General features: G+C 36.1%; 2 protein-coding genes across 2 annotated transcripts; one reads left to right on the forward strand and one right to left on the reverse strand.

The window, feature by feature from the left end:
* The first annotated feature begins 623 nt into the window (after nucleotides 1-623).
* On the forward strand, nucleotides 624-4,754 carry LOC306993692 (uncharacterized protein). Its single transcript, XM_079603690.1, has 3 exons — nucleotides 624-1,439; nucleotides 3,397-3,484; nucleotides 3,605-4,754. The coding sequence occupies exons 1-3, from the start codon at nucleotides 1,106-1,108 to the stop codon at nucleotides 3,816-3,818; spliced, it is 636 nt and encodes a 211-aa protein (XP_079459816.1). The 5' UTR covers nucleotides 624-1,105; the 3' UTR covers nucleotides 3,819-4,754.
* A 642-nt stretch (nucleotides 4,755-5,396) lies between these two features.
* parp16 (poly (ADP-ribose) polymerase family, member 16) lies at nucleotides 5,397-15,645 on the reverse strand. Its single transcript, XM_079603691.1, has 7 exons — nucleotides 15,528-15,645; nucleotides 14,076-14,272; nucleotides 13,847-13,984; nucleotides 10,963-11,169; nucleotides 9,837-10,008; nucleotides 8,664-8,808; nucleotides 5,397-6,741 (listed from the first exon to the last, which is right to left on the reverse strand). Exons 2-7 carry the CDS (start codon nucleotides 14,262-14,264, stop codon nucleotides 6,606-6,608), a joined length of 987 nt encoding a protein of 328 aa, XP_079459817.1. The 5' UTR covers nucleotides 14,265-14,272; nucleotides 15,528-15,645; the 3' UTR covers nucleotides 5,397-6,605.
* Between the last annotated feature and the right edge of the window lie 758 nt (nucleotides 15,646-16,403).

Here is a 16,403-nt window from a genome sequence, read left to right on the forward strand (position 1 = left end):
TTCCGAAGATCAACGGAAGTCTTGCGAGTTTGGATCAACATCAGGGTGAGTAATTAATGACAGAATTAAAAATTTTGGGAGAACTATCCATTTAAGAGATATGTTGTCCTTGACACACAGGCATGAGGATCTACAGTAGTTCTCTATCATAATCATTTTATTAAAGTGAGAGTGTTTCTTTTAGTTTCTTTCTTTTAATATTCAGCGAAGCAATTTTGTTCAAATATTTTTCTCTCTAAGAAATAGTAATCAAATGTCTACTCTTTTCAAGAATTTCATCTTTTTAATGAGGCATTTTTCTTCATTACACTATCAGTACATTTTTTACTTCACACCCCCAAAAAATATCAAAATGAATTTTTGTAGAGAAATTAAAAACATGCCCATCATAGACGAGGTATGAGTTGCATTTTATGAATTTTGAATAAATAACAGTTAAAGAAAAAAAGAAGTGCGATTTCATTGACTTTCATCATCTTTCAATAATATTGTATCTTTGCATTCATTTAACAAAAAAAAATAATTTGTTAATAATGTTAAAACATTAAAATTGCATTATACAACATTTTATTTATTCAAGCATTTTCACTCATTTTATCATCTAATACTTTATTAGCTACAAGATGTTCATTAAGGATAAAGCGGTCAAGGGTGTGAACTTTGAGACTGTTTGAAGAACCGTTCTGAAAACTATAAGCCAGACAGAAAGCAGCGTTTTATTGCGTTGCAGTGTCCCAATCTTGTCCTTGTTGCTCGTGGCCGATTATCTTGATCACACCATGAATTGCACCCTCTGCTATTGGTCATGTGACCTGTGCACAAAGGGTCCTTTTCTTTTCCCCTTATTCCAACTTATTGGTTTTCAGACAAAAGGAAAACAACAGAGTGACTGTAAAGATAAGACTTGGGGATAATTAACAGCAAATCCAAACTTAAAAAAAAGTGATTCCCCATCATCCATTGGTTGTGAAGAAGGGAGGAGGTTTGTTGATGTGAGGTTGAATCAAGTGTGTGTGGTTGTAAAATGTGGTCTTGGTTGTGAGGACCGTTATATAAAAGGGGCGTACAGTTCAAGCCGACCCATCTCGAAACGTGAAGTCCAACCATGAGTCCATGCGTCTTCTCAATCTGGATCATTTTGTGGCTGGTAACGGCTGTGGAAATGGCCACCTCGGAGGGCCAGCAGATCCTCCAAGCCTTGCACTGTCCGCCCTGCGAACGCATTCATTGTTCCCCTCATAGAGCGCTGAAGCTCCAGTGTCAGGGTGGTATAACCACTGGGATTTGCGGCTGTTGTCCAGCCTGTGCCAAGCTCGCAGGAGAAAGCTGTGGAGGCACTTGGGACTACCTCGGGAAGTGCGACGAAGGGCTGGTTTGCATTTACCAAGAAGCTACAGATGGAAAACCAGAGGCAGAACGCAAGGGAACCTGCAAATCAGGTACCGCTGAAGCTGAAGATGCCAAGTTACCCTGCCAGCATCAATCCTAAAGGTCTAAATTAAAGTGCAAAGTTGGTTCATGAATTCAGGTTTCTCATGGTCATGGACAATATCAGGTAATGCCAGGCCTGATAAGTCAAGGAAATTTTAAATATTCGAGGACAAATATTTTTTTTATAGTGAATTCAAAATACTTTTTATATGATTTAAATGCGTTCACTCATAAAGGAGTGAAACTGTCATGGTAATATGTTGGTCAAAAGAAGTGAGAAGCCTGTGAACTATACAAAAGTCAACAGGGATTTTCAAACTGGAGTCCAGGGACCCACCGGAGAGCCACAAAAGGGTTTCTCTGAGTCTGCAGAACTTTTCAGAGAAAAAATAATAGTAATAACATAGCTTGTTATTAAAATAATTGTATTTAATTTTTGATATTCATAGTTTCACACAATATATAGATATATCTCACCGATATACTATTATAATTTGTTATTTTATATAAATATATATTATTTTACTATATATATATTTATACAGTTTTATTAAGTTTTAATTATTTTAGTACTGAAGCTAAAATAAAATGTTGCACGCATCTATCAATCTATCTGACATAATATAATAAAATGTATAAAAAATAAATGTAAATTTAATTGACAATATTCCTTTTTTTGCTATATGTCTACATAGTTCCATATTTTATTAATTTCTTTTGGTTGTAATATATCGATATAAAAGCCAATATATAGATGTATCTCACTGATATACTATTATAATTTGTGTTTTTTTAAATTAGATTTATTTACAAAATATGTATATTTCTAGTTTTTAATTAAGTTTTAGTTTAAATTATTTTCGTATTTCAACTTAAGCTAACATAAAATGTTATATATATTTTTAAAGTGTATAAAAATAAAATATTAAATTTTTGCTATACATCTACATAGTTTAATATTTGATTAATTTCTTTTGGTTGTAATATAACAATATAAAAGCCACTCATTTAATTTTGAAAACATTTTGTCTTTATAATACCATACTTAAATTGTTTCTCATAGTATAATTTTGCCCATACAGTATAAACTGAACGTTATGTATTAAAACATTTGTCTGCCTCTATATATTTCCCTATAGCGATCATCATATTTGGGGGATCTTGGTCTAAAAGTATGAAAACCCCTGTGCTACAATCCCATCATGCATAGTGTGCAGCTGCTTATGTTTTAACTTTAAGTTCAGGTCCACGCTCTTGGAAAAAAAAGAAAAAGGCATCATCAAGGTTAATGTAATTTATAAACTGTGAAGAGAGATATGGCAGTCTAGGATTCCTTTGATCTCGGAGCACTTTCCCATAAAAGCAAAGCTCTTATTGTTCTTATCTATGCAGTGATGAAATCCACAACCCTTCCTGAAGAACTGCATCCGTATTGTAACGGGATTCCATCAATTTTATTGTGTTTTTTTTTTCTTTGACCTGCAGAACAATATTTCACAATATTGCCTGGCCAAAAAAAGAAAGTTGCTGTTCAGATTTAAATAGGTAGATGCTTAAGAGTCTATGATTGGATCATTATTATTACGCTTCTAGCATGTTATATCTTTGGCAACAGTTCTTCTAACCCTAATTGATGGAGTGTGTAGCTTTTCATTTCTTAAACAACCATGTAAGAAGAACATCATGGCCATATTTCAGGATGACAATGTTAATATTCATCAGGCTCAAATTGTGAAAGGGAGAGAGAAAGAATAATAATTTTCACACATGAATCGGCACCAGTCCAGACCGTAAATTCATTGAAAGTCTTTGGGATGTGCTGGAGGAGACTTTACAGAGTGATGGACTCTTGCAATGACAATACAAGATCTTGACCAAAAATGTATGCACTAAACGTTTATTTCCATCAAGAGGAGCCACTTATTGCTAATTTTCAATGCATTTTGGATTTGTATTTCCAAACAGTGCTTGAGGTTCTCAAAGCCGACACTTGCAGACCTGAGTGCACATGGGAGTTCTGCAAGGCCAATCCCAATGAAATCTGCTCAGCAAGGTAACTTCTGCTTCAACTTTTCTACATGTAGTCTTGATATTGGATTCGACTTTAATGATTTCAGTCCAGTAGGTTACTGGCATCACTTGTGACTGTTACATGTCCTATATCCCGTTGCAGGTCTGTATCGATGGAGAAGCGTGAGTGTGGAGGTCACTGCCAGCACACAACCTGCTCCAGCTGCCTGGTCCTCAGACCTCCATCTTGTGCGCAGTCCTGTTCCCCAACAGACCACGTCTGTCTGCATCGCTTTGGAAGATGTGTGCGTGGTCACCTGACCGAAGAAAAACATCCACCCGTCTGCCACCAAAACCTACAGGTCAATTTTACTTGACAAAGCTGAAATATAATTGTTTATTTCTATGATGATAACCATATTGTTTCTTTTAATTAAAACAAAATGCTTTTTATTGAACTATACTTTGGGGCCATAGTAAAGATATAAACACTTAAAGTCCCTGTAAAGTCAAATTTGAATGATAAAAAAGCCGCCAAGTAAATAAAATAAGCCATCAAAATCTTGAAAAAATTAGCTCTCAAACGCTGGGGGCTCGCAGGACGGGAGGATGAAGCCCGAGGCGGGAGATAGTCGGTTCGGCCACATTCACCAGTAACAGCGGATTCCCAGTTGTCTCCGACGAAAGTTTATAAAACTATCCTGTGTAAAATGATCACTACAGAGGCGGGTGTTGGTAATGAGCCTCTGCTCTCTCCATCAAGGCGGCTCAGCACAAAATGAATCCACCTCTTCTTGATATGGATATTGATATTTCGTTTTTCGGAAATTTATATAAGGACACCGATCTGTTTTGTAAGTCATCTCAGAAGTAGGATCTCATTTAGTTCCCCCAAAAGGAGTTCCTAGAACAAAAACAGTTACCAGTTGCTGCGCTGCGAACACGACAAAAAGTGGGTACTTCCACCATTAGTTCTACGAACTATGAAAAGGTTCCTCTGGTGCGAAAGCCCTTCATTAGTTTAAATGAATCGCTTTACTTTGCATGACACATTGACAGTACAGAAAGGCTCTTTCGGCATTACCCTGAACATTGTATAAGCATTCGTTTCATGTGTCGTAGAATGTAAAGGATGGTCTCGGGAGCGTAACGTCACATCCTTTTGATTTTCCCATTTCAAAAATGTCCCGAGTCCTTCACATAAAAATCAGTCATCAGGTTTTTATAGACAACCTGGGAAGACGGGAAAGGTCTCGTTTTCTTAAGTTTCGTTACTAGCCGTTCACACATTGGCAATAAAAAAAGTGATTGATACATGAACACTCTTATATATACCCCTTTTAAATAATAAATATGATAAAATAATAATATATTTATATATAACAACAAACACACACACATTTTATTTTATTTATCATATTTATAATTATTTGTTGTTTTATTACAGTATATATAGTATACTAGTATATATTTTGTATTTTATTATAATATAATATTTTTATGTAAATTATATATAAATACTTTGCTATTCTTTTAACAGAGTAAGTCTGAGGGGTTCTTTGTGTGTTTGGCTCCTGTCTGTCCAACTGCAGCAAACTGACTCGACATGTTAAGAGGAACTCAACTAATGCAATCCAGTTATAAAGGCAGCTATTTTTTTCATGCATTTCATTACCATTTAAAATAACATAATATAAATCAATAATAAAAATGTGTGATTTATAAATGCGCTGAAATGTTTCGCATGAATGTTGTACAGCTCTTGTATATTGTTAAATACAATCTAAAACACTGTGTTGTCATTACAACATGTGAAAACCATGTAAAGTCTATGGGCTACAATATTTTTATCAATAACATATACATTTTTTTTAATGATGTATTCTAATATTTGCATGTGCAAATGTTTTCTGAATAAAACTGGCTTTTAATTGCACTTTTTTTTTTTTTTTTTTCATAAAAGGGACTAAGGTCATGTTGACCCGTTTGTAAAAGGTGCCCACCGTTGACCCGTTCCCACCCCTGTCTGGCTTGTTACTCAATAACAATATATTTATGAGCGTGCAATTAGACATCCATCCATGAGCCAGAACAGATTCACAATTCTTTTGATGTCTATCTTATATAAAGCTGCATCAAGAAAAGAAATGTTAAGTGGTAAACACATCGGCATTTCAATAAATAAATACTGTTCATAGGTTTATAATATGCTTCCATGTTATAAACCTGAAAAACAACACGTGACAAATAAGAATATCATTAAATTTTTAATATGGAATAATTGATCTTTTTTTATGATATCAACAGTAATTTAAATATATGCATGTAACTAATTATATGCATGAAAGTAATTACCACTTTAAATGAATTTGTTTTTTTAAAATAAAGATTTCGAATCTACGGTGCACACAAATGAGCCTCCGCTCCTCAAGATGAAAAACATGCCGCTTTTGTTATCAGTCAAATTTAACTGCTTTTGTTTTTGACTGATAAAAACAAGCCAGACAAAACGCTCAGTGTGCCAAGAGCCATACACTCCAACAACAGCCAGTTTACTAATGCATTTCACTCCGGCCCTTACCAAACACACTGTAATCCTGTTGCATTTATTTAATTTAAATAATTTCACAATTCAGATTCTCCGAATTATTCAAATTGGAGACATTTATGCAATATCAAGACTCATTTTCATTAGTTTTAATGATACTGACCGACATAACATGGGTTTTCTGCATAGTTGACTTGATCTAGACAAAGTACAGTAGCCTAGCAACATGAAAACATATATATTTGCCTCAAAACTCAAAAATATGTATCTATTATAAAAAAAGCACACAGATCTCCCTACATGATTATTTGTATTAATATAAGCAACAGTTTTGCCAAAGTCTAGGTTGAAAAGGCAGCGCTTTCGTCTTGATCATTTGGTTGTAACTAGTGTAGTGAACCCTTTCAAAAAGTAAAAACAGGCTACATGCTAACATGTAACATTCTCGTGGCTAACATTAATGAAGGATAGCGTGTAAAAATCAAGTGATAGATGGAGGAATGACGTGTTGAGCGGATAAAATAGTTCCTGAGTCTTTTTTTCCCTCTTAAATGATAGTCTTTGTGAGTAAAAGGCACTTTGGACGAGAGCGTTTATGTGATGCGAGCAGTCTGGGTTACCGGAAGATTCTGTGCCAGTAGGACTGAAAAGCGGACGAGTTGAAGGCACCGATGAATACGAGGAGCAGGATATAGAGGCCCATCATGATGGCAAAATGATGTCGGACGAGCCACGACCTCCCTTGAGCATGTCTGGAATCAGAGCAGAACATCATTTTAAAGAGCAACTTAACTTAACCAGTAGAAAACAATACAAATTCTGAAGTCTTTAAAGGTTCAAAATGATACTAAGCATCCTAAAAGTGGTCCATATGATTAACTCGCTATATTCCTATGGAAGTCATACAAGGGCTGGGTTAAAAATACTGATTTCTGGATTTTAATTGGTTCTCATTTTGGCCGTGTTAACACCTGGTATTAAGATGCGTTTTGGTCGATCGGATCACAAGTAGACGAGAGAGACACACACGTTTACACCTGGGGTTTTAATGCGTCTCTTTTGTCTACTGTTGACCACTTCTGTCCTGATTTCTTCGAGGGGAGGGTCTATGGGCGGGTAAATGTATGGCCTTTTTCAGATCTTTCGATCTAATGGATGAAATAAGCTCACCCAATTTACATGTGAACGCGCCGCGCCTGGAGACGACGGAAAAAAATACAGAGCTTTCCTTTCTGCTCTGACAGTCGTAAGATGACACCGAACACTATGAGTGTGTGTTAGAAATGAGGAATGGTGAGAGAACATTGTGCTTGGTACGTTTTTTGTCTTCAAACCAAACTTGGGTCTTCAGCAGACAAAGTTTAAATCCCGTCTGGATAATTCCCATAATGTTTACGCGTTAGGTCAGTAGACGGAGAGTAGACTGTTTTTTTTGGTGGCTGTTTGAACGCATTCGACCACATGAGCGTTTATACACTACGAAAGCAATCCGGTCGAATGCGTTTTCTACTACCTCGGGAAGTGGTTGAAAGTGGAAAAGCTCAAAATGTTTTAGACCCCGTTTACACCTGTATTTAGCGCCGTCCACTTGTGATCGAATTGAAGAAAACAACTTAATACTTAATTAGAAGATATCGATATCGATTTTAAAATCCCAAGAATCGATCTTTCAGTGTATGTTGTTGATGAATGAACAGAACTTTGTATCGTGCCTCCCATCCAATGAATCTCAGAGATCTTGTGCATTGTTACTCCTGACATGAAACAAAGTCTCAGCTTCTGAATTCTTTTTAAATTCTATAAAGCGAAGCGAACTGATCATCTCTTCTGCTTTACTACAGGTTCCATGAATGAACATCAGAAGGTACGTTGAAAGATAAAGTACAACTTACCGAAAACCATATCAAGTCACATGTAATCGCTCAATCGGCGTTTCAACCGCAGAAAGACGTAAATAAAACAGCTTGTGAACAATGTAACGTAATGTTGCATTTACCTCAGAAAAGCCATTTAATGACCAAAAACTCGACAGTCGGCTAGAGAAAAATAACTATACATAGTATTTCACTAAATGTATGCACCATATTGCATATTCAATGTATTTTTACTTAACCTGTTCTTCAATATTTAATGTTTGTTTGAATAAATCATTTCCATTTAAGTTTTTATTTCACAAAAATTAGTAGAAACATAATTTTGTCCTGTAGCACCTTTGCCATGTTCTGTACTCGATTAAACATTTTATTATTTACATAAATGTATAATTTCGGTTATAAAAGTCGATTTACAAACAGAGTCGAATCGAAATTTTATCGAATTTAATCGTGAAATTTGTGTCAATGCCCAGCCCTAAGTCTTTGTATGAGAAACATCAAAATTTAAGTTATTTAATAAAAATCTTGACAGTCTTTTGAAAGAATTAGTTGATATATAGTTCACATTACCAGTCTATGATTTGTTCACGACTGGCTGTGAAAAGCATCTCTTACTCGTTGCAATTGTACGAAAAAATGTGACAGGTACATTCCTCAACACTTTTTATTTATTTAACTATGTGTGTTCCATAGAGGAAAAAAGACTATGAACTATTTCTCTAAAGTGGATTTTTTTTGAATTATGAAAGTATTTATATAAAGCTACTGAGATCGTGTCCATGTGAATGAGGACGTCTCACCGTGATCTGTAGCGTCTCTGAGAATACACCAGCAGGTATTTCACTCTCAAAAGCTCGTTGTTGGTCACCACAAAGTACTTCTCGGGCACCTCGCCACCTTCACTGTTCCTGGCCCTCAGACGCTGGCGGTCAATGCTCTCGGAGTCTGAAGGACACAAAGTGAGAGCTGAATTTTAGATATCTGCTGGGATGGTGTCGTCATGGATGGTCATTTTACACAAAACTGGAATAAAAAAATCAGTTTGCTTTTATTTTGTAGACCGGAATGTAGCATATTACTGTTTGAAATAATAATTTTTTTGCATATTGTTTTACATAATTGTAAAAAAAAAATAAGTAGGGGAGAGTAAGATGCGCCAAACTACATATAATTTGTCACATGACTATACATTTTAAAAAATGGCCAATCAGACAGAGGTGACATATTTATTAAGCATTTATACCAATACCAATGCCAATTATGACAATTGCGTAACAGCAATAACATAATTATTGCCTTTCATTATTGACTTGAATTTTAATATCATGAATACTGAAGTTTTCTCGCTGGTTTATGCAAATATAAAAAAATAAATAAAAGAGGACTTTGTGATTTATACTCATTTATGTTTTATTGCCTACAAGACAACTTAAATAAGTGGCTCATCTTACCCCACACACCTCTATATACTGCAAAATACACAAGTACTCCATTACAATCATAATCATAGTATCTGTAGCGTTATTCGAAGAACATAGGAATGGCTCACAGATCTGAAAAGTTTGATTTATGAAGATTGACAATAAACACATTACAGTGACAGTAAAGACATTTACAAAGTTACATAAGATTTCCATTTTGAATAAATGCTGTTCTTTTGAACTTTTTATTCATCAAAGAATCCTAAAAAAACAACGCATAATGGTATCCACAAAAAATATTAAGCAGCACAACCGTTTTCAACATTGATAATAATAACAAATGTTTCTTGAGCAGCAAATCAGCATATTAGACTGATTTCTGAAGGATCATGTGACACTGAAGACTGCTTAAATTGAAATAATATTTCACAATATTACTGTTTTTACGATCAAATAAATGCAGCCTCGGTGAGCAGAAGACACCATTAAACAATCTTAACGACCCCAAACTTTTGAACAGTAATGTATTCAGCCGTTCATCTGACACATTACCTTTCCTCTTCACCTGACACTTCACATCAGGATGGTCGATGATTTCACACAAGGCAACGCAGCTGATCAGAGGCCCGAGGACGCTTTCCCTCCAACCGTTACCGTGAGGACTGTAAAGGATGGCCATGCTGAGGTCACTGGTCAGGTATGTGCCCTCCCCAAACAGTGACGTCTGAAATATCAAATCATAATCAAAGATTAAATGGCTTACTGTGTTGAACCAATGAGCAGATAACATTGTAGTTATAATTAGTATCTTCACACATATTATCTAAACATGAACTGATAAGGGACAGTCAAACACATCTGTCGAGCATAATTATTTGTAGTCCTCTATGATAACCAAAGAACGATTGCCTGGAGAGTAGGGCTGTAAACGATTAATCGAATCCAAAATAAAGGTTTGTGTTTACATAATATATGTGTGTGTATTGTGTATAATTATTTTGTATATACAAATACACACACATGCATGTATATATTTGAGAAATATTTGCATTTATATTTTTATATGATTTATATTATATATAAATAGAACTATTTTATATATAAATAACACATTTTTCTTAAATATATACAGTACATGCATGTGTGTGTATTTATATACAGTATACAAAATAATTATACTAGGGCTGTCAAAAGATGAATCGCGATTAATCGCATCCAAAATAAAAGTTTGTGTTTACATAATATGTGTGTGTACTGTGTAGAATTATTATGTATAAATACACACACATCCATGTATATATTTAAGGAATAATTGCATTTGATATACTGTATATACATTTATATAATTTATATTATATATAAATATTTTATATATAAATATAACCAATTTTTCTTAAATATATACATGATTGTGTCTGTTTTTTTATATATAAATAATTATACACAGTACACACACATATATTATGTAAACACAAACTTTTATTTTGGATGTGATTAATCACGATTAATCTTTTGACAGCCCTAAATTATACACAATACACACACATATATTATGTAAACACAAACTTTTATCTTGAATTTGATTAATCGCGATTAATCGTTTACAGCCCTACTGGAGAGCCTCCAAAACCGGTAAAAATGAGCATCGTCCTCCAACGCACATCATCCACATGCTGACCTTGTTCAGGTGGCAGTGTAACCCGTTGTGTATGATGGAGTGGAAGTTCTCCAGTCTGCTGCCGTGGAATGCATAGATGAGATCTCGTCCAGCCCGCGTCCTCTCAAACTTGGAGTTGAGCGAATCACAGTACTGCAGTTCGAAGAGGAAGTCTGGGGCTGGGGCTGAAATACCCTCGCTTTGGGTCAGCTGGCTGAGTCTGGCAAACTGAAGGAGTGAAGAATGAACACCAGTGAACATGCAGGGATGTGCAAAACTAAACAGACTAGTCTGTGGGATGTCTCTCAATGACTAGTCCAGAATACCAGGACCGAAAATGATGTTCGGATCAGTTTTCTTAACGATTTGTACATTATTCTGCTGATGCAAATTGACACCGAACTAAAATGACTCTTATTAGTGAATCAAATGCATGCAGGGTAAAGGGATAGTTCACTTTGAAATTAAATGTTGGTATGTTTTAGCTTACCTGAAGTGCATCCAAGATGTAGGAGTCTTTGTCTCCGCAGTAGTTTCCATTTCGATATTTTTAGGTCAAACCGTTCTTGTCTGTATAATGCAGGTCTATAGGCACTGTCTCCAAAAGCATGCAGAGAAAAGTCCAAATTAAAAAATTCCCCATCGTAAGTGCACATTGATGGCCTAAGACACGAAACGAGCGGTTTGTGTGATAAAACGAACAGTATTTATATAGTTTTTATCTCTTTTACACAACGACATCCATCTGATCTGTTTACACCGGATTTCTTCCCCGGAAACTAATCTAACCGCCTTCGATTGGACGTTGCATTTTTAAACTCAGCAGAAACGCGTGTGATTGGCTGTACGGCTCAACGTATGCCTTTGATTGACCTGAACAATGAAGCGAGTAGTGTGTCAAGATAGAAGGCTTACAAATTGGGAATAAGTGAAAACTCAACACTCCCGGATGAGTTTGCGCGAGCTTAGGCCATCAATCTGCACTTACGATGGGGAATATTTTTATTTGGACTTTTCTCTGCATGCTTTTGGAGACAGTGCCTATATACCTGCATTATATGACTGACAGACAAGAACGGTTTGACCTAAAAATATCAAAATTAAAACTACTGCGGAGACAAAGACACCTACATCTTGGATGCACTTCAGGTAAGCTAAAACATACCAACATTTAATTTCAAAGTGAACTATCCCTTTAACCAATGTAGTCTGATTCCTGAACAAATTACTCATATGAGCTGGTTCCTTTTAGTGAATCAGAAACATAGAGCATGACCAGAGTTGCATCATTCCCAAACCAATGAATCTTATGAGCGGGTTCTTTTTACGGAGTCATAAACATGCAGTGTGACTGTGACTAGGGCTTTGACTTTTGCCCCAAAATCCTATTCGAAGTTCGTTTGTTTATTAATATTCTAATATAAATTCATAATATTTTGACCATTAAATGCCTTCAGTAAAACCTATATTGGTATCAAAGTTAAGTTGTATATGTTCTGTCCACCAGAGGCAGTGTATCAGTGAATGTCAATAGGCAGGCAATGATGTTTTCAGAAGAAAAACACACTGTCACGACTGTTTTTTGTATATATAAAATCAGACCCTGGATTAAACACAAACAGTATGCTTTCGACAGGTTTCATCCACTGTTCTTATCAAAAATAAATAAATCGCGGCCATTGTTATGGTATACAAAATAGGTGCTAACCAGGACGCTAACGTCACCTACAGTAGACCAGATGACCAATAATAGCGATTCACAACTTCACCAGGCGTGAAAAACGTTGTTGAAAACAACGTTTATGAGCAAACACATTTACAAAAAATAATGCCCATAAAAGCTTAGAATATTGAAGGCTGCCTAATATTCGTTCGAATATCATTATTTTTTTAACTATTCGAATTATAGGCTATTCGAATAACGAAGTTCGGAGTCAAAGCCCTAACTGTGACCAGTCAGTTCAGTCCGAACTAATGACTCTCATGAACCGGTTCTTTTTGTGGATCGGAAACATGGGAGTGCTACTAGAGTTTTTCCTTCCGCAAATTAATAATTATATGAGCTGGTTCTTTCTAGTCGTTTACAAACACATGGTGTGGCCGGTGTGGTCTGAACTAATGAGTCTTATGAACCAGTTCTTTTTAGTGAATCACAAAGATAGAGTGCTTCTAGGTTTGATGCATTTCGACATTTTTAAATTGTGTCGCTTTGATCGCTTTGAATCGTAAACACCTCTGATTGGCCATCGTGTTCACGTGCTCATCGGATTTGTCTGTGATTGGCTACAGTGATCATCTGAAATCTGAACAAATACACACTGCATTTATTTTTCAAAAGAATTAAAATAACTCTTTATAGAATCATTAAAGGAGAACTCCGGTCAATTTTAACATTGAGCTCAATTTTTAGTAAATTTGGAGTGCTGTCAATACAGAGAACAACAACAAAAATCGGTGTTGCCTACACCGTGTTATCCTCTTTTTAAAATTTGCACCCTATTGACTTCAATAGGGCAAATTTTAAACCTGCTTTTATTTCTCTTATCATCCTTGATGTGTCATACAAGTGCCCAGCCATGTTGAGTGATTCCTTCAGAGTGAACACGAGTGAATCTGACTGTAGTAGATGTGAAAGATATTAATAAAAATGATGTTATATCAGCCAGCGCACATACCTGTATTTAGTTCCTGTTTTCGGTCGAAGTCCAAAGTAGTCGATTGTCGAGTTCACGCGCATATGTTTAGTTACCTTTGATCACGCGCGTGAACTCGACAATCGACTACTTTGGACTAATTTACTCAAAATTGAGCTCAATGTTAAAATTGACTGGAGTTTTAACTTTAAGAGGAATCAGAATCATATTCGTGTGTCAAGTGAAAAGATCTAAAAGAAGATTAGCAATACCTCCTCTTTCTGCAGGGTCTTCACAGCAAAACTCTTGGAGGACAGAACCCAGTGCACTAGAGCCAGATGATGATCTCCATCACCATGTCCAAGACGCACCAGATCCCTCACGTTTGGTAAAGTATCCACATCTTTTTGCTGTGAGGAACACAGTAGAACCAAAATCATAAAACATGTTTGTTTGGGAAAGCCAACAACATGGAGAGCTCAATTTCTTCAAACGTCTTACCAGATCTTCAAAGTCCTTGATCTCTCCTCGAAGGTAACGAGGAGGGAAGGGTCTGAGCACCGAATCGCGTTTGTAGCTCTGGACGGCGGCCACGAAGAGACTGCAGCGCAGGTCCGCCGCTACTGGGTCTCGATGCAGACAGGAGCAAACCAGCTCTCTGACCGCAGCTGTGGGGAGAGGCGGCTGCATTCCCAACACTACAACACATTTATCATACCAATCAACTATAAGATTAATGCATAGTTAGAGATAGTTCCCCCAAAATAAAATTCTGTCTCCCTCATTAATTACTCACCCTCGTGTCGTTCCAAACCCGTAAGACTTTTGTACATCTTCGAAACACAAATGAAGATATTTTTTATGAAATCTGAGAGATTTCTGTCTCTCTATTGACGGCTGCGCAACTGAAACGCTTAAAAAATAAAAAAAAGTCATAAAAGTCATCAAAAAGATAATCCATATGAATTGAGCGGTTTCGTCCAAATTTTCTGAAGAGACACGATCGGATGAACAGATTGAATTTAGTCTTTCATTCACATATAAACAATGATGATAAGCGAACATAAACAGAAACTCAACCGAACCTGCTAAAAACCTCCTGAAGCTCAAACGTGCTGCGTAACACGAGAATGAACCTCATTGGTTCTCACACGTCAAGCTAACACGCGTGAGCTTCCGTTTACCACATGATGTGTGAGTTGATGAATGTTTATATGTTAATAATAAAAGCCTAAATTCAATCTGTTCATCATATAAAGCGATCTTCAGAAAATTTGGACTAAACCGCTCAATTCATATGGACAAGTTTTACAATCTCTTTATTAACTTTTTGAAGCATCAAAGTGGTAGTTGCATAGCTGTCAATGGAGGGACAGAATTTCATCAAAAAGATCTTCATTTGTGTTCCTAAAGTCTTACGGTTATGGAACGACATATAATAATTATATTTGTTAATTCACTGACTTTAATAATAATAATTATACATTTCCATTAAATGTTTGTATTGTTACCATCCTGTGTTAGTTCTAAAAATTGAGTTTTGACAAAGTGAAGAATCAAGGAAATTAAAGGAATTAAATGAATGCATAATTAAAACATTTAACGGTAATAACTTCTTGGACTGATAGCTTGGCCAGCAGATTAGCTGCTAATAGTTAGTTAATAACAGCTGGTGAAAGCCAAACCATAATATAAACGTGTCTATAATTTGCTCTTGGACTTCTAATGCTCGAAAGTGAAACGGTTTTAATGCAATAGTTCGTTTAATAGTCTCTGCTGACTTTGTTTACATGTTAAGCTTGTTAGCTGGTTAGCTCGGCTTATCATCTCATTAGTGGAGAAATTCACTCTCAAGTTTCAAGACCCAAACGATTCCTCATCGTGTACTCATCACTCACTTTGTAAATACATAAAAGAAAAATCAAACATTTGCCATGCACATATATATCTTACCTTATGTGTCTGAAGTTCAGGCATCTGACAGCCACCGGAAGCTAAACGTGTCCAAGAACTGCTGGAGCCACAGCGACTGACTCCACCGACAGAGGGCGCCATACACTGAGAGCATGGCAAAAACATGATCTTCTCCTTCTTGTTTAATGGCGATCCACTCTTTAGGAGTGTGTGTCGCCACCTACTGTACTGGAGAACAAACCGCATTTCTTCCATGGGTGATGATTGAAATCTGTATGGATGTTTCATACTCTGTTCCAGACAGTCATTGCTATTATATAGCTGTTAACTCTGTAGTGTACACAGACAATTCATTGGGTAATTTCAAACTCAGTTGTGTTTTAAATTTCAGAACACATGCATATTCAAACCTCATGATTGACAGGTTCTTTAGAACCATTCGTAAACATTTGAAACCGGAATAAAATGTGTTATTTCAAATAGCATTCTTTCAAATATCTTTGGACTTGTCTAGTAAGCTCAAATCTATGAGAGGTTCTGGACTGGTGGAGCACCAATAGTAAGAGTCACTTTACAGAAGATCTTACGGTCATTCTCGACCCAAAACTGTATCCTACATAATATGAATATTTGAGGTATGAGGTATGCGAGTATGAGGATTATTCGCTGGTTCTTGAAGATTTACCAAGTACATTACTGCCAGTTTTTCCCCTTTATAAGATATAGAGGCATCTTTCCCATATCTATCCTGCGTCTGCAGGGGAAATGAAAAACATCTCTGAATGAGTGAACTATGAATACTGTAAGGGATTCCTGAAGGAGCACATACTGTTTGTGTGTGTGTGTGTGTGTGTGTGTGTGTGTGTGTGTGTGTGTGTGTGTGTGTGTGTGTGTGTGTGTGTGATGCCACAACAC

Source organism: Phoxinus phoxinus (assembly GCF_949152265.1).
Source record: "Phoxinus phoxinus genome assembly, chromosome: 25".
In the NCBI taxonomy this organism is placed as follows: domain Eukaryota; kingdom Metazoa; phylum Chordata; class Actinopteri; order Cypriniformes; family Leuciscidae; genus Phoxinus; species Phoxinus phoxinus.